The sequence below is a fragment of the Thamnophis sirtalis genome, unplaced genomic scaffold (assembly GCF_051295495.1).
Source record: "Thamnophis sirtalis isolate CommonGarterSnake01/CBP01778 unplaced genomic scaffold, rThaSir2_p1.2 scaffold_13, whole genome shotgun sequence".
In the NCBI taxonomy this organism is placed as follows: domain Eukaryota; kingdom Metazoa; phylum Chordata; class Lepidosauria; order Squamata; family Natricidae; genus Thamnophis; species Thamnophis sirtalis.
In genome coordinates, this window is record NW_028261393.1 from 17,221,775 (window position 1) to 17,245,000 (window position 23,226).

Consider the following 23,226-nt stretch of genomic DNA (forward strand, 5'->3'; position numbering starts at 1 on the left):
TGTCGCAAGCTGCCTGCCATCCAGACAGCTCTGTGGTTCATCTCGCTTGGCACTGTTTGTTAGGGGAGACCGAGGCTGCACCGAAGAGCTTTAGGCGGATTGAGATCTCCAGAAGATGGAGTAAAAGAGGCTGGGTGGGCAGAATCAGTCATCAGAACAAAAAAAAAATTATTTTTAATTTTCAGCAGGGAATGTTTTAAAGCAGCGGACACGAACTGGTGGTCCATGAGAAAATTATTTGCCTTTTTATATTTCACTAAATACTATTTATCTTTTTTTAAAAATTCATATTAGTGGTCCGCGGGATTTAAAATTATGAATTTAGTGGTCCCTGAAGTCGAAATGTTTGACGTTTTGTGGGTGGGGGTATCCCAGTTGAAAATGACCCCACCTTTTCCAAATTAAAAGAATTCCAAATAGGAGCATCCTTTTTGGAAATAACTCCTCTACCCCCTCCATTTGCTGACTTCTTCCCGTCCCTTGCACCTTCAAATGATGAGGATTTAATTTAATTCATCATTGAGAATTTAGATTAGATGGAATAGCTTGTAAGCATTTTATTCTTTCACTTCCTATCACCAATTTGAGCAATCAATCACGAGACTCACAATTTTTGTTGATGTCCTTCCTCCTAAGAAACATGGCCTCCCAAAAGGTAGTATTAAATAATTTTAAATCTGTCAAATTACGCAGCTATTCATGGTATAGGAGAGGCACGGAGGCCAAGATTAAGAGGAATAGGACCAATTATTTTATCAAATGTATTTTTCTTTTCTTTTTAATTGCTCCTCTTAAGAAGAATGTCTGGCCAACAACAGCTCCATTCAAAGGAGACCAACAACACCTTCTTATTTTTGTGCTTCCAGTTATGTGTTGCATTTACATTCCAATATTACATTTTTAAAAAGTGAATGGTGAAATGCGCTATTCAAAAGGCAACCTAAAACGCATATCCCTGTGCAAGTCAAATAATAAAAGCGACTAGTTGATACATCATTAAATAAGATACTGCCTAAAACCCGGAGCAGCAGAACAAACAAATAGCTGTATCATCTCGGAGTGGAAGAAGTCATGTATGAATCTACTGGGTAAATTTCCAGATGACTGATAATTGGTAACAAATGACCCCAATATTTAATAATGTTATTCTTCTCCTTTTTTCCTTACACTCACAGCTAAATTTTAGGGAAGGGAAAAAAAGATGTTTAGGAGAAAAGACTAGAAACTCTTCATTTTTCATGTTCCAGATTCTTGGCACTGCAAAACAAAAGTCCTATACCTGTGATGGTGAGCCTATGGCATGTATGCCAAAGGTGGCGCGCAGAGCCCTGTCTGCTGGCACATGCGCTGTCCCCCCAAGTCAGATCTCCATGCAAACGACGAAACAGAAGCTCACGAAAGAAAAAGATCTTACCGCTTGCTGCGCTACTGGTGTTGGGATGCCCCACCTCCTGCCAGCCAGCTGGTCTTCGGTCTCTGCTGCATACATGTGCATGCGTGCATGTCTGCACATTCACATGCACATGCATGCACCTTTCAGTTTTTGGTATGCGCATGCAATTTGGTGTCTAAAAGATTCACCATCGCTGACTCTTACCATGAATTCTAAGGGTGACTTCTCATCTAGCACATGTAAAATCAAGTATGGTTTGCCTACTTAATCTTTAGGGTAGGGTAGGAACCCAGCCAACTGGTTGTGGCTCATAAAATCATCATCATCATAATCATCATAATCACCTTAGCCATTGTCTTTCCACTGCACAATGAAGGCCTCTTCCGGATGTTTCCAACCAATTCAGTCCTGAGCTTTCATTTAATAAACCAACTTTAAGCAAAACATGGTTTGGGTAAGTTTTGAATTAAGCCGTAGCAGGTTGGCCTTGGACTTTCAATAAAAGATTTGTCAAGCTGAAGTCTATCCATTGTCACCCCCCTTCCCCAATCTATGTATATAAAAGCCAAGTACCAATTACTAATCACAAAATATCCAGAACCATAAAGCCTACAAACTTGAAATTTGGCATATATGTTCCTAGGTGCTCGCTAAGAAATTATTCTTCGAAATGACCATCAGATCATTAGTATTTCTTATACAGTAATTAACATGCTCTGATGCTAAGGAGTTCTACTCCCCCTCCCCACCTGAAAATAACTGTTCCAACTACCAGTTGCCTCACACTCCATTACCTCAGTTCAAAATGGCAGACGTTCCACTCCCTCACTCAGGAGCGGTTTGGGACTCAGTACTAAACTCACCAAAATGTCTACGCCTTATACCTATGGAACTGCTTCTGGACTCAAGGCGGCAGCGATATTCCCTTTTGTGTTTCAATCACCGACCACCACTGAGCCAACAGATTGAACCAGAGCCGAGGTGGCGCAGTGGTTAGGGTGCAGTACTGCAGGCCACTTCAGCTGACTGTTATCTGCAGTTCAGCGGTTCTAATCTCACCGGCTCAAGGTTGACTCAGCCTTCCATCCTTCCGAGGTGGGTGAAATGAGGACCCAAACTGTGGGGGCGATATGCTGACTCTGTAAACCGCTTAGAGAGGGCTGAAAGCCCTATGAAGCGGTATATAAGTCTAACTGCTATTGCTATTTCTCCTGCATTGCCTGATCACATAGTTTCATTGCGAAGCATGGGTATCCAGCTAGTATAGAATATAGGACAGGTATATATGTGTGTGCCTTTAATTTAAATTCAGCTCTTAAAGGCTGCATGATGACATCCAAATTATTTTTTGGCAACAATATGGGAGTGATTTTTTTTTAAAAAACCTTTCCAATCTAGCCTAAAATCCCAGTTTGCTGTGATGGGGAAGGTACTAGGATGGCAGTTGGGTGTCTGTGGGGTTTTAATCCCATTTTAGGTATGAAGTGACCTTGGGCTAGTCACTGTCTCTCAGCCCTAAAAAAGAGAAGGTAACGGTAAAGGTTCCCCATGCACATATGTGCTAGTCATTCCTGACTCTAGGGGGCGGTACTCATCTCCGTTTCAAAGCCAAAGAGCCAGCGCTGTCTGAAGACGTCTCTGTGGTCATGTGGCTGAAGGCGCATGGAACACTGTTACCTTCCCACCAAAAGTGGTTCTTATTTTTTCTACTTGCATTTTTTTACGTGCTTTCGAACTGCTAGGTTGGCAGAAGCTGGGGCAAGTAACAGGAGCTCACTCCTTTACGTGGCACTAGGAATTCAAACCACTGAACAATGGCAAATGACTTCTGAAAGCTTGCCAAGGAAACTCCAGGCAATCGCCAGAATCAACACTGATTTTGAATCTACAGTCATACAATCTCACCTACAGCCCTGATGTACAATGGTTGTCTCTCACCCAAGCTCCACTGGAGGTCCAGGACTGAGAATCTATATCAGTCAAGAGCTCCAGAGTTTGGGCACAACCACTAGGCTGTGTTATTGTCGAAGAGACCTCAAATGTTGATGGAACTGAATGAAGATAAACAACTGAACAAATTCCTACAGGAGACATTAGTCCTTCTGGTGACATCAACACAAGCCACTTGAGTCTTCACAGGTTGCAATCAGTACTTTCACTCAGAAGCAGACTTTCTAATTGGCTCTGCTCAATGGTCTACCTGTAGCCTTCTGAACTAAGAGAATTTGTCAAATTATCTTGAAAGGCAGCCACTTATTGCTTTTATTTGTATAACCATCTCTTTCAAGAGTCTTATTACTTTTTATTACCTCTCAATATTGCCTTTTGGGGGGGGGGTCAGTCTTTTGGGAAGGAGGACATCAACAAAGTTTGGAGGCTTGTGACTACACAGATGATTTCTATGAAGCACTAAGCCATAATGCCTTGCTTAGTTATTTGTTACTCATGATTTCTTGGAGAGGTCATACTGTCTGAGTTCACACAACATGCTTTTACCATAAGCAAGCCAACCATGTTATGGCTGTGAATAGAATAGAATAGAATTGAATTGAATTCTTTATTGGCCAAGAGTGATTGGACATACAAGGAGTTTGTCTTGGTGCATATGCTGTCAATGTACATAAGGAGAATAAAATCCATCCATCAACAATAAAAAGATACAACACTTAAAGATAGTCATAGAGTATAAATAAGCAATTGGGAAACTATAAATATCAATATAAATCATAAGGATACAAGCAACAAAGTTATAGTCCTGCAGTCATAAGTGAAGGAGATGGGTGATAAGAACGATAAGACTAATAGATTCTTCTTGACAAACTTGATATGGGAAATGGAACTTGGTCAGATGCCCCCTATATTTTGCCCCAATATCTTCAGCTATTGTCCCTTCCTATGAGAATGGGATGAATGAACGGCTCGGTTCTAGTAAGTGGTCAACACTTGTTCAGGAGTCATCACAACTGATCTCTGGATATTAAGTCAGAATGGCTTCCAAACACGGTGAGACAATCTTCAGGAAAAGTTGAAGGAAACCATGTGGATCTCTAATTGACCAGGCAGGGACCACCCTTAATGGGTGGTAGCCCCTGTTCTGTGGTTAGAACCTTGAAAACTCTGCAAATTCTCAACCGAGCTGCCTGCGACCTTCCAAAATTGTAGGCGTGGGTCCAAAATTCCCAACAAAGTATAATTTTTAATACAAAGGGAAAAAAAGTCAATTAACATATATGGGATGAATGAGCATGAGCTCTATTTCATTTACGAACTTTAGTGCATCAAGATAAAGTTATATTAAATCCAATGTACCGTATTTTTTGGAGTATAAAACACACCAAGATTTTTAAGAGGCAAATTAAAAAGAAAAGTTTTTGCACTCTGCAGACCTTCCAAAAATGGCCCGTTTTTTGTCAAAAAAAGGGCATAGCCCTTAAGAGGCTTGTAGAGTGCTCCATGGGGCTGGGGGGGGGGGCCAAAAATGAGCAAAAAGTGGTCTGTTTGTCACTCATTTTTGTCCTCCCCAGCCCCCCCAGTAGCACTCTAGAAGGCTCCTAAAGGCAATGTACGGCCGTTTTTGCATAGGGGACGGGGTTTCAGGAGGCCAAAAATGCTGTATTCAGTGTATAAGATGCACCCAGACTTTCAGCCTCTTTTTTGAGGGAAAAAGGTGCACCTTATAGTCCAAAAAATACAGTAGTTCCTACTTTGGGGGAATGTGAGCCCTATCATTCTGCTGAGACCATATATGGCCCTCGTCTCAAAAGTAAATAAATAAATAAATAATCCCAACTCTTGTTCTGTACATTCTGCAACCATCTTCAAGGGCATCTCTTGAGGTGCCATGTGGCTTTTTAGCACAACTAGAAGCTGTCACCGCAGGTGTGAAAAGTGGATGGGTCACAAAAGGCTCAACATTTCCTTATATGTTGAATACGCCGCACTGAATGATGTGAGAGAAAGAGATAAAGCGAACAGAAGTGGAGAAGTATTCTTCAGAGCAATTCATTACTTTTTAAAATTTCATCCTAAAGTTATCACTTTAGGTTTGGTCTGGCTTTAAAAAAAAAACTTTCTGGCAAGATATATCAGATGCAGACCTTCCGGGGACACAAGAGAACACAGAGAGGTTGAAAATTTTGTACATTATCACAAGAAATGAGTAAGTCGGCAGGAAGGAAGCAGATTGTGGAAGACTACTTGGTTGTATGATTTTCTTCACAAAGTTTTCTTGACTTGATCCAACACACCAGAGCCAAAACTAGGCTGAAAATACTAAGATGCCATAAAGAGTCATTACCACCATGTGATATTGGATTAGAACATCGCACTAAAGCCTAGCTTGTTTCACTAAAACCCATTTGACTGTGTGGTACGATGGTAACCCATAAACCATAGTGTTGTGGCCTGCCAGCAGAGCTGGCAGCAGATTTGGACAGTGAGGAGTTTGGGGAGGAAGATGGGCCAGTCCTGGAGGCTGGGGAAGGCTCTGATGAGGACTCTGTGTTGGAAGGAGAGAGGGGGCCAGAGTTGTATGCCAGTTACCAGCTGCCTTCAGAGTCAGACATCAGTGAGGTAGACAAACAGCTGGAGCTTGTTCCCAGTGTGCCCATGCGCAGAGTTGCCAGACGAAGGGAACAGCTAAAGAACAGGGGTTGACTTGGGAGAAAGACCACAGGTGGATGGTGAATGGCCTCTCCCACAGGAATAAAAGAGGAGTGAAAGGGGAGTGGAGTTTGCTGGAGACAATTAGTTCCAAGCCAGATAAGGTCTGTGATCCCTTGAAAGACTTTGTTGGTTTTGAATGAGAAGAATTCACAGTAAATTAATAAAAGGGTTTTTTGTCAGGACAAGGAGTTTGTTTCATGCTCTTGGGAAGCCTCGGTCAGAACACGTAGCTTTGTGGCTTCCTTAGTGCTCTCTGAGCTTCAGCAGTTCAACCCTAAGACACTGCAATTTGTAGATGTGGAGGGCTGGATTGATACACAAATAGTCCTCATCTTATGACTGCAATGGAGCCTGCAGGGACCCTGTGGTGGTGGGAAAAGCAGGCCCAAAGCCTGCAGAGACCTGGCATGGTGGGATGAGACGATGCGATGTTGCTGCGCCATCTCTGCAGTTGGTCCTAACCATGAATGACTATGGGAGCGCTGCAGTGGCCATAACACCAAACCAAATTGTAAGTAGCCTTTGGGGTTTGTCGTACTTTCAAATGGTCACTTAAGCTACTGGTCATAAGTCGAGCATTTTCTGATTGCCGCTTTGCTAGAAACCCACAAACCATGTGATAACCCAGGATCGTGTGATTGTCTGAACCAAGGATGGACCCTCTCTCTTGGCTTGTCTTCCCCGCTAAAAAGGGGGGGAACAAACGTTGCAATGGAGTGTTAGACAAACGAAAGAAGCAAACAAATTTGCAGCAAACGCTCTCTTAAGCAGTGATGTAGCTGCTTGGATGCTGACTTTTCCACAGGAGGTAGGAACCTTCCGAGGGTTGGTGCTAGCAAGCCTTTCTCAACTGCGCCTCGTTGATCCACACCTTCCCTCTTTCCACTTCTCTCCATCCCCCCCTTCTACACACACACACACACACGCACGCACACACACCTTTTACGCCTCTAATTAGCACGCTTGGCTATTCCAGGCTAACGCTTGGCCTCAGGTTATCTCCTTGGCGGGGATTAATAGTGAATCTGGGATGGTCTGGGGCTGCTAGGTGGGGGCAGCGAATGGCCGCCATGTCAGCAGACGGTCTGCCGGCTTCTGGAAACAAGGCTTCAGCCTTGCACCTCTGTGGCGTGGCCACATCTTGAGCGACCCACCGAGTTGGAAGAGGCTGTTTTTCTGTACCGCCATAGCCAGAGACAGCCACGTGTCTCCTCCTTTCCAGATCTTTCTTCCACTCCTGGGGAGTGAAGAAAGAAAAAAGAGGATAACGGCTGGCAGGCAGGTCAGATTGTAGCTCTGGGCAGGCATTTGTGCGATCAAAGGGGATTTTATGTGGAATGTCTGTGTCAGTTTAAGCACCGTGTGTGGGAGATTGAATTTGCTGCAGCAGGCAGTTGGTGGGAAACGGGGGGGGGGGGGCAGCTGGGTGGGAACGGCTCTCCTTGTTCTCCATCCTTTCTGGATTCATGGCCACTTCCTGACCTTTAGTGATTCTGTTCTTGGGGAGAGGCAGCCTGCTCAGCAGCATAAAGGGGCACGGAGCAGAGCTCACCAGGAGGATGCTCAGAGGTGCTCTTTCACTTGGCAGGTCAGCGATGAAACAGAAGGCAGGGGGCTCTTGCAACTAGCAAGTTGCATGCTTGGCATTGCTGCACACTTTGGTATGGCTGGGGGAGCAGAATTCATGCCCACCAACCTACAGCGACCCTCTTCCTAAATGCCAGCATGTGCTGGGATGAAGCCAACAGAATCTGCTAGCTCTAAACTCTCATGATTTCTTTGCCACTGCGTTCATCTCCTGCCTGTTCTCTTTGAAGGTCAAGGTGGTGTATGTGGAGCTGAGACATCTCACCTCATTGTAGCCCTAGAAGAATCATTGGGGTTGATTGGTCTCCTGTGCCTCAATGAGCTTTGTGATCAAATAAGGACCTTAATCAGGATTTTCCCAACCCAAATCCAAAATCCTAGCGCCAACTATACCATAGTTGCCCCACTAGAAGATACGTGTGGTTGGTGGTGTCCATATTTCGAATGCCCCAAGAAACTAATGAATCTATCCTGCACGAAGAAAGGCCAATGATCATGATCTATGTCCTAGAAATAATCAGGATTCATAGCTGTGGTACTTTCATATGAGAAGGTGCATTGAAAACAACTTGAAAACTGCAGATAGTCAGAATGCAGTCATTAAATTACCAATTACAGTTGGATATTAAGAGCATATATACCAATTTTTGACATGTTAGTTAGCTTTGGCCTGTCTGCAAAGTCCAACGTTTATATATTTCCCACCTTTATGCCAACTCAATAGGCATGGATTAGAATGGAAACATGCCTAATACTCCTTCCTTCCCCTGTTTTCCCCATAACAACAATCCTGTGAAGTGAGGTAGGCTGAGAAAGAGTGACGGGCTCAAAGCCACCTAGCCATTTTTCATGCATAAGTTGTGACTAGAACTCACAGTCTCCTGGTTTCTAGCCCGGTGTCTTCACCACTGCAGCAAAATGGCTCTGGTTTTTGGAAGAGGTTGCACCTTGTTGTTCTCCTTCCTAAAGGGATTGGCCCAAAGTCACCTGCCCAATCTAATACAGGATTAGAAATCACCATGTCCCTGCTTGTAGGCCAACATTACTAACCGCTACAACAATGAACGCTTTGTTATAATGATAAAACAAGTAAAAAAAATCAGCGTGTAAACCTTTCTTCCGGTTACCATTGGATATAGCAGTATTGCTCAGCTCAGCAACTTTGAAATGTGTGGACTTCAACTCCCAGAATTCCCCTGCCAGCATGACTGACTGGTGAATTTTGAGAGTTAGTCTACACCTCTTAAAGTTGCTGAGGTTGAAAAATACTGGATTATAGGGTGGCTTAGAGACCATTGCTAGTGGCTAAGGTGCTGAGGTTGTTGATCAGAAAGGTTGGTGGTTCGAATCCCTAGCGCCGTGTAATGGAGTGAGCTCCCGTTACTTGTCCCAGCTTCTGCCAACCTAGCAGTTGGAAAGCATGTAAAAATGCAAGTAGAAAAATAGGAACCACATTTGGTGGGAAGGTAACAGCGTTCTGTGTGCCTTTGGTATTTAGTCATGCCGACCACATGATCACGGAGACGTCTTCGGATAGCACTGTCTCTTCGGCTTTAAAACAGAGATGAGCACTGCCCCCTAGAGTCAGGAATGACTAGCACATATGTGTGAGGGGAACCTTTACCTTTACCTAGTGTCTGAGTAGGAGTTTTGTGAAAAAAAGAAAACTATCCTAGGTTGTGTTTTCATAACACTTGTCAATATTTTGGGGCCAAATAATCACTTGAATCAAGGCAGGGGTGGCTTTTGCTGATGAGCCAAAACAAGATTGCAATAAGATCCACAACTTAGTTCCATACATGCTACTGCTCTCAGTTCACACAGCATTATTAATAGGAAAACATCCTTATTTAAAGAAGATTAAGAATTTAAAAAAATATTTTGAAGTACCCATTCTCCACATGTGCACAAAACCACTGAACCCAGTAAATAAAGAGAGTATGCGAATCTTTGGCATAGAATTGATGTTAAAATAATGCTAGATGTGAGAAATAGGTTGCAGAAATCATTTATCTGAAGACAAATGGATCAGTGACATGTGTGTTTAAGCAGGTCAATAGCATCCCCATGTGTGGATTTAAGGAAAAATCACTTTAAGGATTTATATCTATGGGTTTTCATTTGATAAGGAACAAGTAAAAGGAGATAATGAGAGACACTTGATAAGCGGGTATTCAAACTTCTTACAGATGTGATGGTTAAGGTCACCAGAGTATGGTTTTTTTTAGCTTAAGAAATCTAGTCCTCCTTTCTCTTTTAAAGATTGTATGGTAACACTTCCAACCAGTTGGCGATTGAACAGTTTCATCTATGATAACGAATGGATTATTTGAAGCATATAATCAGTCACAGATTCACGCAACAGCACCAAACCATAAAGCATGATTTAGAGCCACAGTGGCTAGGTTCATCTACCATATTAAGCAATCAGCAAAAAGTCACTTTTTTATCGTGTTAATGCAGGTTAATCCAACAAATTAACAGCTGGAATGTTTCTATTTGTACTGTCATCTCAGCAGCTAAGTTCTAGGATGATCTCTGAAATCAACTTTCCACCTGATAGGGTCTAATTTGAATGTCCATAGGCTATTCCCATATTCTACCAAGATGTTTCTTAATTAGTGACCTGGCTTGAACACAAGTCATTACTCCTCTCCATTCGCATTTGGACTCCCTTTGACACCTTAACCCGATGAAAAGTTGTTGAGTTGGGCTATGTATGACTCCAAATCTTTTTTGGGAGTTTCTTTTATGGCCTACGTTAACTTTGCATTTTTTTAAAAAAATAAATAAATAAAAATAGACCTTTTATTTATTGTAGGGATGTGGTGGCTCAGTGGCTAAGCTGCTGAGCTTGTCCATCAGAAAGGTTGGCAGTTCAAATCTCTAGTGCCGCGTAATCGGGTGAGCTCCCGTTACTGTCCCAGCTTCTGCCAACCTAGCAGTTCAAAAGCACGTAAAAATGCAAGTAGAAAAATAGGAACCACCTTTGGTGGGAAGGGAACAGCGTTCTGTGTGCCTTTGGTGTTTAGTCATGCCAGCCACATGACCACGGAGACGTCTTCGGACAGCGCTGGCTCTTTGGCTTTGAAATGGTGATGACCACTGCCCTCTGGAGTCGAGAACGATTAGTACATATATACGAGGGGAACCTTTACCTTTAGACCTCCCTTTTAAACTGGGCAACATTCAGACGTGGAGACTTCAACTCCAGAATTCCCCGCCCGGCATGTGCCACCCTCCTCAAAAAGTTGCCAAGTATGAAAAACACTGGTGTAGATAGAACATTGATGTTCTCTAAACTGAAATCTGTTGGGTTGAAGAGCTTAGAATGCATGCAGTAAGTCCATTCTTGCCTTTTCTGCTAAGCAAGACCACGGGGCTGGTGAAACAGTCATAAGTGCAAGGACTCGATTATAAGTCACTTTTTCCAACAACGTTGTAAGTCTCTAAATGAATGGTCCTAAGCCAAGGACCACAATTACTTCCTCCTTGGTGCAGACCTCCTCAAACTACTTCCTGCAGATAGAATGGTTTACATCAAGGAGAAAGACAGACTCCCTGGTTAATTCTGTGGCGGGAAGAAAATACTGTGGTTGGCGTACGCCAGATGCGTTCCGCCCTGCGAGAGTCCCGTTTTGAATTGTATGGTTTCCGTAGCAGCTTACTACTTTTAGCCCAATTCTTGTGTTGTTTTTTTTCCAGGTGGTGGAGGATGTGAAGAAAGCTGGAGGATCTCCTTCCCAGAACCAGGTATTTGCCGATCCCCCTGCTTCTCCAATGCATCAGGTCCCCCAATTACCCGCAGGGTGCCTTATTTACAAGAAGGGCTTGCTTAGGCAGATGCCACTTCCTGTTTCACGGGTTAGAGAGGCTTTGGGGCAGAGATGATAAGTTAAAGAAGTCCCATGAATAAGTCCTTTTCCTGCTCGATGTGCAGCAGGTCTCAGTCTTTGCTAATGATCGCCTGGCTCTCTTTCTCTCCTGAGATTTGAAGGTGGGATGCAGTTGCTATGCTGCTCAACACGCTTGGCTAGTCCCAGTCTTACTGAGCTGGAAGCCCGGCCTGAGTAAATGGGGCTTCCTCCTCCTCTGCCTCTGACCCACAAGTTTGTCGGCTCAGGGAAGTTGTGGCTTATTATCCCTCTTCTTCCCATTGCCGTCTGCAATATTTGTTCCCAGGATCCAGGTCTGGCTGCCAAGGAGTTAATATCTTTCCCTGCAGCACACAGGTGTATCCGGAACATGGAGGGCTCTGTATGTGGGGTGGGGGGGGGAAGGGGAGGGCAGAGAAGAGACCAAGGGAGGCAGTCAATGCTGGGAACAGTGAAAGGTGGGGGGGGGGAGTTGTGTATCTGCTTTACAGCAGTCTCTTTGTGTCCCTTGCACATCATTAGTGAGTCAAAAGCACTGAGGGGAAAATAACCTGGTGGAGTTGGAATTAACCCCGTGGCAGCTGATGGATGGCAGCAGTGGGTGGAAAAAGGATTCAGACTTGCTTCTGCAGGTTTATGACTGGTTGTAGATGGGGAGGGAGGGAGGGAGGGAGGCGAAGCCGGTTGCTCTTAAGAAGGAGGCTGAGAGGGTTGAGGGTGGGGGGGGGGAGAGCAAGGTTGGAGAAATGAGTTTAGCTCATCCATCAGAGGCGTCCAGCCTTTACCCCACCCTCTTTCTTCATCTGCCACCAAATTTGGCTTCCTTGCCAGCCCACTGATGCTTGTTGGGCGTAATGAGCTGCTACAGCATGACCCAAGATTAGAGGCGTCACAGGGTTGTGGGGGGGGGGGGCAGCCAGTCATGCTAGCCCTGCCTTCCCTTAACATCTGTCCCTTCAACACACACACACACACACACACACACACACACACACGGGGACACACACGCACACACGCCCTTCTGGCTTCTCCATTTCTGCTGTGTTCAAAGGGCTGTGCAATCCAAAATTGGCCCTGAGGGAGATCGAGGCTGTGCTGAAGGCTTGTTTACAAGGCTGCAGGGCACGGCCGGTCTGATGAGTCCTTCCCTGCAAAATGCCCAGCCGTGCAGAGGTGTGTTTGTGTGTGTGCGTGTATGTGCACGCATGCATTTCTAAGGGGGGATAGCAGAACCCAAGATGCTCTGAGTCTGAGGTCCCTGTCTTCTACAGCAGGGGGTCTCCAACCTTGGCAACTTTAAGACTTGTGGACTGCAACTCCCAGAATTCCTCAGCCAGCGAAGCTTCTGGGAGTTGAAGTCCGCAAGTCTTACAGTTGCCAAGGTTGGGGACCCCTGTTCTGGAGTGCCAGGTGCAATAAAAAAGGGAGACTTCATCCCCTTCCAGCGGTAGTTTTGGCAACAGCCAGTGCAATAATTCCTGCTTGAAAATAGGGTGGTGGTCCTTCAGTGCTTCGTGGGTGCCCCCCTCTTTTTTTAAAGGACCCAGCTGTCACACTGCAGCCAACTCGGTGGCAGGTAATTGCAGTGTCCCCGGCAGCAGATTACAGTGTTAAAGTGAGGAATAAGCAGCAGGAACAGATGAGCTCTTAAGCAACCACATCTCCTGTTTTCAGGCCGGCAACTTTCTTTTGCTTATTAATATAATTAAGATGCTGGTAAGACAGAAAACACAGGAAGTGTTTGCAGGAGGTCAGAGAGCCTGCTCTGGGCTGGTGGAAGAGGGGTTGAAAGGAAGGAAGAATTTGGTGGTGCTGTTGTGCCTTCCTGTTGTGAGATTCCTCCTCCCCTTACCCCTGAATTCCCTCCCTGGCCCCAATTTTCCTTTGCTCCAGTTTTTTGCCCTCTTTCTCATAATCCTGTTCTGCCATTATCGGCTCTGGGGATTATACGTATGCTTCATTCAATTGGTGTAAAGGGCTAGGATGGGACTGGGGGTACTTCATTCACTTTTTATATGAAAGATGCACACGAGACAATAAGTTTCAGCACTTGGAGTCCATTGTTTTTAATTGTGACCATTCAGTGATCACATTGAATCACATTATTGCAAGGATCACATTGCAATAAACAAAGACGTACATTCAATTTTGCAGCTACTAAGATTGTTGGATGAGCAAGCACAAAAACAGCCAGGGAAGCGATTGAAGCCTGGGAAACTGAGACCCTCATCAATTAACAGGAAGGGCAGATTTACCCTCAGTTTATCAAGTACTTAGGAGGCAAATGCTTGGCAGCACAAGGAAACAACAGCCAGCCATCAACACCCCAATCTACATCCAAAAAACTACATACCACAAGCACCATATAAATACCACACACAGAACAGCCCCAAAGCACACAGAGAATTTCCCTGAGGATGGGCTCCAGCACAAGTACAAAAGCTGGGAAGACAAAATCTCTGATCCCAGTGACCAGTGTCCTACAAGGAATGGAATCCTTTTCCAGTGGCATCCTCTTGCCAATGAAACAGACGCATGTTGAGACTCCTAAGAGTAGCCTAAATCAACATCAGATGCGGTGAGGCCCTAAATTACAGTCTTACATTGGTGCGTTAATCTCAAAGGATTCCCACAACCTCCCCTACGCTTCCCTCCAATGTCTGCAAGGCACTGGGCTCTTCTCTTGGGTAACCCAGCTAGCTAGCTGGCTCAGTGTAAGAATTGATGTGCTGAGGGGTCAGCTTCAGCCTCTCTGAAAGGCCCTTTGTGTAGTGAGTACAAGCTTGTCCCTACCTCCCTAGCCAGTCTTGCAACTCGGTTCCCTAGGTTATGCCCCTGCTTCAGGACTATTCCCCATTTTGAGAACACTTTTGTTTGGCGGTGGGGTGGGGGAGTGAATTGATGTGCACCTGCGTTTCTGCTGATTTCTTGATGTGAATACTCTAGCAGCTTAGTAATACAGAGACTCTTGACTTCCAGGATATTACGGTGTCCCTACCCTTCTGTGCACTTAGCCATCCTTGGGCTCCAAAACAAAGTCGGCTGTTTTTGCTAGAAGAGGGTTTTCTTTGAAATTTGCCGTTTTATTTATTTGCTTTAAAAGGGCCATTTCTCTAGGACGCGTCCAACCCCGTATGGATTTTTTGGGGAAGTACACAACAAAGCTTGGCGTAATGGAAACACAATCACAGCGATAGGACCCAAAAAAAACCCAAGCAGACAGAGATCTCCACGCATTGAAAAGAAAAGTGATTTGGTTCTGCAATATTTCCTGCTCAATATTTTCATCCCCTCTTGGGGATGGGTTACTGGGTGGTGTCCTACAAACTTTTGCCATTTTTTTTTTGGCTGAGGCACATGGGGACTGTTAAAAGCAGGAGAGGGAGCTAAGCTGATGGGTATGAATAATAAAAAACAGCGGAAAATAAAGAATATGCTTATATACAAAAGCATCCTCCAGCTACTGAAACAGTCTCTAATGTTCTTATCATCCTTTTCAGCTAAATTGCATTTATATTGTGTATCTGCTGGGCATAGACCTCGTTGACTGGTAAATACATAAAATATACCTAAAATAGATAAAACAAGTATATTTAATACAGTATTGTTTTGTGTGAGGTTTTTTAAAAAATACGACATTCTGACTTTTAAAGTTTTTTGCTATGATTTATTACATTTATAGGTAGTTCTCAACTTACGACCGGTCAAAGTTCTCATGGACTTACTTGGGGGCTACTTATGACCTAGATTCAAAGTTCTGACAATTGTCTTTCTCTGCAGTCTCTTGACCCCACAACCAGACCATATATACAGCTGTTTGCAGTGTCTTGCGGTCACATCAGTGATGGGATGCAGCCAGTTCGCGCCAGTTCGGGAGAACCGGTTGTTGACTTTCTGAGCAGTTTGGTGAACTGGTTGCTGGAAGAAATCACTAGGGCAGAGAACCGGTTGTTAAATTATTTGAATCTTGCCACTGGGTCACATGACTGCATTTTGGCCAAAACTGGCATTTCCATCCTGTTTGTAACAAAACGACGTCCATAACTAACCATCGGTTTGTTTAATGGCTGCTGCAAAAAAGATCAACGAATTGAGTCGGTCCATTATGGTGAACTTACTTTATGACCATCATGAATTGCAAATGGGAAGAGAAGGCTCCATTATCATTGCAACTTGAGGATCACCTGTAAAACTCACTTTTTAAAAAAAGAAACGAAGTCTGTACACCAGTGGTGGGTTTCAAAAATTGTTGGAACCTACTCTGTGGGTGTGGCCTCCTTTGTGAGAGTGGCTTGCCGCCCATGTGACCATATGGGAGTGGCTTGCCGCCCATGTGACCGGATATGAAATTATGAATTAGTACTTAGGTCGGTCCAAGTAGCTATTCAGAAACTGGCATTGAAGCATGCAAGTTTTAAAGCTGTCAGGTTACAAGATCCTTGCCAGTGGTGGGTTTGAAAATTTTTTGGAACCTCTTCTGTAGGTGTGGCCTGCTTTCCGGGTCCACTGGTGGAACCTCTTCTAACCGGTTCGGTACATTTGACGAACTGGTTCTACTGAATAGGTGCGAACTGGTAGGAACCCACCTCTGCTGTACACATATATCTCCTCGCCCCATTTTAGTCTTAAAGCCATCTTGCAAGATAGGTTAGATTGAGAGTTAATAATATCCATTGCCAGAACATGGAAATTGGAGTCTCCTGCAGTCCAAGCATGACACCACAGTGCTTCCTGAATCTTTTTTTTCAGAGCAGTTTTAGTAAGAAGTGTGAGTTGAGTTCAATGGCTAGAGCAGGGGTCTGCAGCTTTAAAAACTCAAAGAGCCATTTGGACCCATTTCCCACAGTCAAGAAAACACTGGGAGCCATAAAATCTGGGTGGGTGTGGCCTACTCGACATCACTCACTCTCACCCAGTCACTTTACCTGCCCCCAGCCACGCCAACTGGTGTCAGTCAAGGACCGCCTGTACAGTTGGTTTCAGTTTCTATCGCTGCACCTATTCTATGAATTGTCCTCCCTCCAGGAGTTATCGTATTTTTTGGAGTATAAGACACACCTTTTTCCCTCAAAAAAGAAGGTGAAAATCTGGGTGCGTCTTATACACTGAATACAGTATTTTTTTGCCTTCAAAAACTCCGCCCCCTTCACCAAAATGGCCGTGCAGAGCTTTTAGAAGGCTTTCAGTGAGCTCCTGGGGGCTGGGGAGGGCAGAAATGAGTGAAAATCAGGCCGTTTTTGGCCCCCCCCCCGGCAGCACTCTATAAGTTTCCTAAAGGCTATCCATGCTGTTTTTTGACAAAAAAACGGGCGCGTTTTCGTGAAAAACAAGCCGTTTTATCTCTCCCCCTCCCCCGCCTCCAGGAGCACTCTACAAGCCTCTTAAGGGCTATTCATGCCCTTTTTACAAAAGAAACGGCCATTTTCGCAAAAAACAGGCTCTTTTTGGGAGGTTTGCAGAGTGCAAATTTTATTTTTCCTCTTCAAAACCTTGCTGCATCTTATACTCCGGTGCATCTTATATGCCGAAAAATATAGTAGTCTGTTCTCCTGACTTGGTAAGGAAGGCAGCTCAAAACGAAAGCCGTACGGAGAATCGAATGCTCACCAACTTTCGTTTTGTATAATGTATTTCTCAAATTATTTTTCTTGCTGGTTTTGTTTTATTTTTTACTATGCTACCGCGGATAGTTTGATTACTTGGTGTTGGATTTGATTTGTATGCACTGAATCATTTCAAGAATCCCAGAGGCCTACAACATCCAGGCTTCAGCCGCCTACCTATCTAATCCATCAATCTATAACCTGGATTGACGGTTCACGGGTTGTGTGAACCCCCAGATATTATGCTATTCTTCCATTCGGGCGCTGCTTCCTGCCTGGAAAATGGTTCTTTTGAACCTCTGCTCAAGTTTTGAGCGGGTGCTGCAGACAAAATGGTTTGAAACGTTTTGCTGGAAGAGGAATGGCTTGCTGGGTTCATCGTCTCTGGATGCTTCAAGCTGTTTTCCCCTTGGAACAGAGGTCTGAACTTGCTTGGCAAAACAAGGACAACATCCTGTTTTCCTTAAACTTGTGGAGGTGTTCCTTCTTCTGTGCATGCACTACTCAATAAGGAGGCTCTGTCTATCCAGAGTAGCCAGTTTTACCATGGTGGTCCAGGAGGGCTACGATTACTCAGTCCATGGGGCACTTTGACCATGTAAGCTTCATCTTGCTTGTGACAAATACACAGGGATGTCTGTCCTAGCCTATAGCCGCCCCCCCCCCTCTTGTCTGCTGCTCTGTTTTGCCTTATCCAAGTTGTTTTGCATTAATTCATTTGTTTGTCCTAAAGTGAAACAATTGGGGGAGGGACTGGGGGGCTGCATTCAGTGGGCTTGGGGAGAAGGGAAGGGGTCACACTGGGAGGGTCAATTATGCAAAAAGGGGGCAGGTCCACATGATGCTTTTGGAGAGGTTAGAATTGAAGGTTTTTTTCCCCTTCTTTCTTTCTTTCTTTCTTTCTTTCTCTCTCTCGTGCTTTTATGCCATAGTGCCTTTTAAGCTTAGCAGTTCTTTCTATTTCCTGTCTCAAAATAGCAGCAAATGGCATTCAGTTGTGCAGGCTGAAGAGGCTTTCAGGGCTTCAAAAAAAAAAAAAAAAAGGCTGGGGCCACCAGTGTGCCCCCCCATCACCCCTCCCTCCTACCCTTTTCAGATGTTATATTTTTCTCCTTCAGGGATAGGAAAATGTGTGCTCTGAAGGAAAAGCCATAAGCTTTAAGAGTTGGAGCACGCTGCACTCTTGGCTTACTCCTTGGGGCAGTAGAAACAGGTATATTGTGTCTTTTTCTTTAATCCTCCCTATATTTCATTTCCTGCCTTCCCTCCGGAGAGCAGCGAATTGCCTAAACAAAGGGGCTCTTTTTAAAAAACCCTTCAACAGCCCTGTAAGGTAGTTTCAGCTGCCTCTGGGCACACAATAGTTCGTTCGTTCATTTGTTCTCTCTCTCTCTCTCTCTCTCTCTCTCCCTCCCTCCCTCCCTCCCTCCCTCTCCCTCTCTCTCTCTCTCCCTCTGTGTGCGTGCGCGTGTGTGGAGATCTTCCTTAGCCTTTGACTAGGATGCTGGGATTCAAATCCAATGAATGGGATGGGGCAGAGCTACTACTCTGCATTTGTTTACGTTAAATGCTCTTCATTCCCTCCCCTCCCCTACTGTTCCCCATATATTTCACTATTTTTGTGTCTTGTGTCACATTAAATTGCAATTCAGCCACAGCTTTTTAAAGGGTTCCATGTGTTATTCCTGAAGTTTTGGGGAGCAACGGGTGGGCCTGAGGCTTCAGTTGCTGCCTAGCCCTGGTTTAATTCAGCCCATCTGGGTGGCAGGATTTAGCTCAGCTTTTGGTGGATCTAAAAAGCCAAGCAGGTTTGGACTTGGTTAAGATTTGGCTGGGAGATGTAGGAGATGATTAGGCTGAGCCTGAGAGTGGGGTCAAATGCGTATCGGTCTGGAGTCCCTATTGTATGACCCATTATGATTCACGACCCCATGGACAACTTTCCTTCAGGCCTGCCTATCCTCTACCATCCTCTGGAGTCAATTTAAGCTCACAGCTACTGCTTCGGTGACTCCATCCAGCCACCTCCTTCTCTGCCGTCCCCTTCTTCTTTTGCCCTCAGTCTTTCCCAGCATGAGGCTCTTCTCCAATGACTCCTTCCTTCTCATTAGGAGATCAGGGTTGATCTCCTCTAGGACTGACCGGTTGGATGGCCTTGCAGTCCAAGGGACTTGCAGGAGTCTTCTCCAGCACCATAGTTCAAAGGCTTCAATTTTTTGGTGCTCAGCCTTTCTTATGGTCCAACTTTCACAGCCATGCATTGCAACTGAGAAAACCATAGCCTTGACTATACGCACTTTTGTTGGCAGGGTGATGTCTCTGCTTTTTAGTATGCTGTCTAGTCCCTATACTCCCCCACAAAGAGACTGAAGTCCAGCTTCCTTGAGGTCAGTTGACAATTATCTGGGCCAATTTGGCTTGGCCATCAGTAGTTTAGTTTATTGTCATTGCACCTCGTACAACGAAATTAAATGCCATCTATAGTGTATATTATAACTATAAAAATGAAACACAAACATCCTTCACATTCTATACAATTGAGTTGAAAACCCCTGATATTGCATTAATATTACACTATGCAGTAGAATTCAATATAGTTATTGCTCTGTGATAGAAGCTGTTCTTCAGCCTATTTGTCCTTTTTTATTGTCCTGTACCGTCTGCCAGATGGTAATAATTAAAAAAGGGGGGGTGCCCAGGATGAGATGGATCTTTAAGAATGTTTAGATCAGATAGATCAGATTCCTGCGTAGCATGGAATAAATCGTAGTGCTTTTTAACTACAGGTAGCCCTGGATTCACAGCCACCTGTTTAGTGACCATTTGAAATCACTGGGGAAAGAAAAAGGGACTTGATAGTTTTTCACATTTGCCACCATTGCAGCATGGGATCAAAATTCAGATGCTATCCGCTGGGTCATGCATTCCCTTTCTGCAACCTTCGACAAAGTCAATGGGGGAGCCAGATTCGCCTTACAACGGTGTTATGAACTTAACCACTGCAGTGATTCTCTCAACAACGGTGGCAAGAAAGGTCGTAAAAATGGGGCAAAACTGACCACTGTCTCGCTTAGCAAGAGAAATTCAGGACTCCGTTGTGGTTGTAAGTCGAGGTCTACCTGTGTATGGCGGTTCCCGGTTTCTTGCGCCTGACAGGAAACCATTAAAGAATGCAAGACTGTCGACTAGGCGGCGAAGTAAAACTTGACTTGAAGTCGCCTTGATTTACTTTTTAAGTCTAAATCAGGACTGCTGAGTGCTTCCCTTAGACAGGTGGCCTGAACCTGGATCTTCCAGCACTCTAGGACACTTATATTCCAAAGACAGCATGTCAGCTAGTACAAATCTGGATTGGATTTGGAAACTGCAGCTGGCCATCTCATGTCTTACTCCTCCTCTTCCTTTGCCCTTTGCCATTTAAGGCTTTGCAGAGATGACCATAGGTTGACAGTCTTTACCAGTGAGGGTGGACGGCTATGGAAGAGGGCAGGCCATTACATTGCTGAGGGTGGTGTCAAGGAGAGAATCACGGCAGGTGCAACTTGCTATGTTTGCAGAGAGGATACCGAGGCATAAGGCAAGCTGCAGCTGCTCCAATCCTTCCTTTTGTGGGATTGCAAGTGGTTCGTATCCCCAGCCTCTGTGGCGGTCCTTCCCCCTTTAGCACTGCGCAGATGTATTGGATGGCAGCTCCTGGATTGAGGAGAAGGGCTCTGTTGCATTTGGTGGACCTGATATTCCGTCCACCAAGATGGTAGAGGAAACCCAACGATTGCCCTCCTGCATTGGCTCAGCTCTGCCTTACTCGAAGTTCTTTTAAACCAGGCATGTCCAAACCACAGAATGAGGGATGCACACAGCCTTTGATAACTAGCAATGTGGACCCAGAAGACTGTCAACTTTTAACAGTATGATGGGATTTATATACATTAACTGTATTGCATGTATTTGACAATTCCTTTTCATTCAGTTCGACCCAAATGATTGGACACCCATGCCTTTGAACCAGTGGTTCCCAATGTGGGGCCAATGCCACACTGGGGGGGGGGATTTGATTTTAATGGGGGCAATTTGAACCTAGTTGAAACCACGTTAATGGCCTTTTAGACTTCCTCTGCATGAGTAGAGCTCGCTTTTTGAGTAAAGTAAGAAACATATGTCACGGGGGAGAGGGGCATCAGGATTTTAGAGATGCTTAGGTGGGGCATCGCCAAAAAAAGGTTGGGAACCACTGCTTTAAACCAAGACTTGGGGGACATGGGGAGCAGCTAGGAGTGGGTGATTATAAAATTGAATAGCTACCACGAAGAATCTAGTCTATGCTGTAGAACTGGAGTCTTGGTAACTAAGTTGTGGACTTCAAGTCTCAAGAGCTCCCAGCAAGGCCAGCTTGAGGTGACAAAGTCATTATTTTATTGGGCTGCAGGTGCTCTAGAGCAGGGGTCTCCAACCTTGGCAACCTTAAGACTTGTGGATTTCAACTCCCAGAATTCCTCAGCCAACAAGGAATTCTGGGAGTTGAAGTCCACAAGTCTTAAAATTGCCAAGGTTGGAGACCCCTGCTTTAGAGTGACCCAGTGTGTGCAATGCAAACATCCCTCATTAAGGGGGGTGAAATTAGTGCCCTCATTCCCGCCTCGGGCCTCTTTGCTCCCTCACTTCTGAGAATTTGGGAAAGGGAGGATTAATCCCATTGTCTCTCCCCCCCCCAGCCTCTGCTTGTGACCCTGTTGCCTTGTGCTGAGCCCCTGCCCTGATGTTTTATTCTCTTCCGTTCTGGCATGCCTTGCTGGAGTTGGCCTCTCCCAGGACAGGAAGACGAATGAATTCCATTACGGGATCGTGATTTTATTCCACGTGTCAGGGAGTCTGAGATTAACTTGCTCACCAATCTGTGACAAAGCCAGATACACACATGCGCGCAACCCCCTTCAGCTGCCCCTGCCATCCCCAACACCTTTGCGCACCGTTTCATGCAGGAAGAACCTGGTTGCAGTCTGTAGGAGTTCCAATTTGTCTTTTTGAGAATCTGGGACTAGTGGTGGGATCCAGCCAGTTCGCATTACTTTGGGAGAACCGATTGTTAACTTTCTGAGCAGTTTGGTGAACTGGTTGTTGGAAGAAATCATTAGGGGCAGAGATAATTCAAATTATTTGAATCCCACCACTGATCTGGGTTAGGAAGTATTTCTCCCGACCTGCCCTAATGTCACTTCCATACATAGAAATGTTTCTCCCCACCTGCCCTAATGTCACTTCCATACATAGATAGTGGGGAAAATGCCATGAGTGTTTCTGGATGAACCCACATTCTGGTGGGCATTCAGCTCCTGCCAGTCAACCATCAGATTTTTCATTGCTTGCTTGTTTTGAATACAAACCTACTTTAATGTACGGCAGAGTAAAAGTGCAGAATAGAACAGAAAACTGGCTGCAGAACATCGTGATGTATATGAGAGTCATTTTGGTCTGGTGGTTGAGGCACCAGGCTAAAAACCAGGAGACCAGGAGCTCTAGCACTACCTTAGGAGGAAAAGGCTAGCTGGGTGACCTCGAGCCAGTCACTTTCTCTCAGCCCTAGGAAGGAGGCAATGGCAAGGCACTTCTGAAAAAAAAAACTTGTCAAGAAAACTGCAGACATTTGTCCAAGCAGTCTCTGAAAATCAGACATAAATGAATGAAAGGAAAAATAATACATACATATGATTTTTAATAGCAAGTTTCTAGTCCTCAGTACTAGAAAACTTGTACAGAATATTCTTTTGTGCCCCTTAAAGGAAATTTGAGATTCCTGGTGTTTGAAATAAGATAAAAGACACATTTTTATTTTATTTATTTATATCCTACCTTTATTATTTTAACAAATAACTCAAGGTAGTGAAACATATCCAACACACCTTCCTCATTTTCCCCATCACAACAACCCTGTGAGGCGGTTTGGGTTGAGAAGGAGTGACTGGCTCAAAATCACCCAACTGGTTTTCATGGCTAAGGCCATTGAACTGGGGGTCTCCTTCTTTTTAGCCTAGTGTCTTAACCCCTACCCCAAATTGGTACTTAGTGTCTAGTGGGACTCCTTCCCTCTTCAGATGGATACAATCTT

The 23,226-nt window shown here is 44.8% G+C and overlaps 1 protein-coding gene across 4 annotated transcripts in view; it reads left to right on the top strand.

Annotated features, from left to right (window-relative positions):
- AHDC1 (AT-hook DNA binding motif containing 1) overlaps positions 1–23,226 on the top strand; it is a 276,021-nt gene that overhangs the window by 41,268 nt on the left and 211,527 nt on the right. For all 4 annotated transcript variants that reach the window (XR_015698381.1, XR_015698382.1, XR_015698383.1 and 1 more), the window contains exon 2: positions 11,351–11,398. Coding sequence is in view for 1 of the 4 variants with exons in the window: in XM_087728113.1 (XP_087584239.1) it covers positions 11,351–11,398 (48 nt within the window). In the remaining 3 variants the exon portion in view is untranslated. The remainder of the gene's footprint in view (positions 1–11,350; positions 11,399–23,226) is intronic.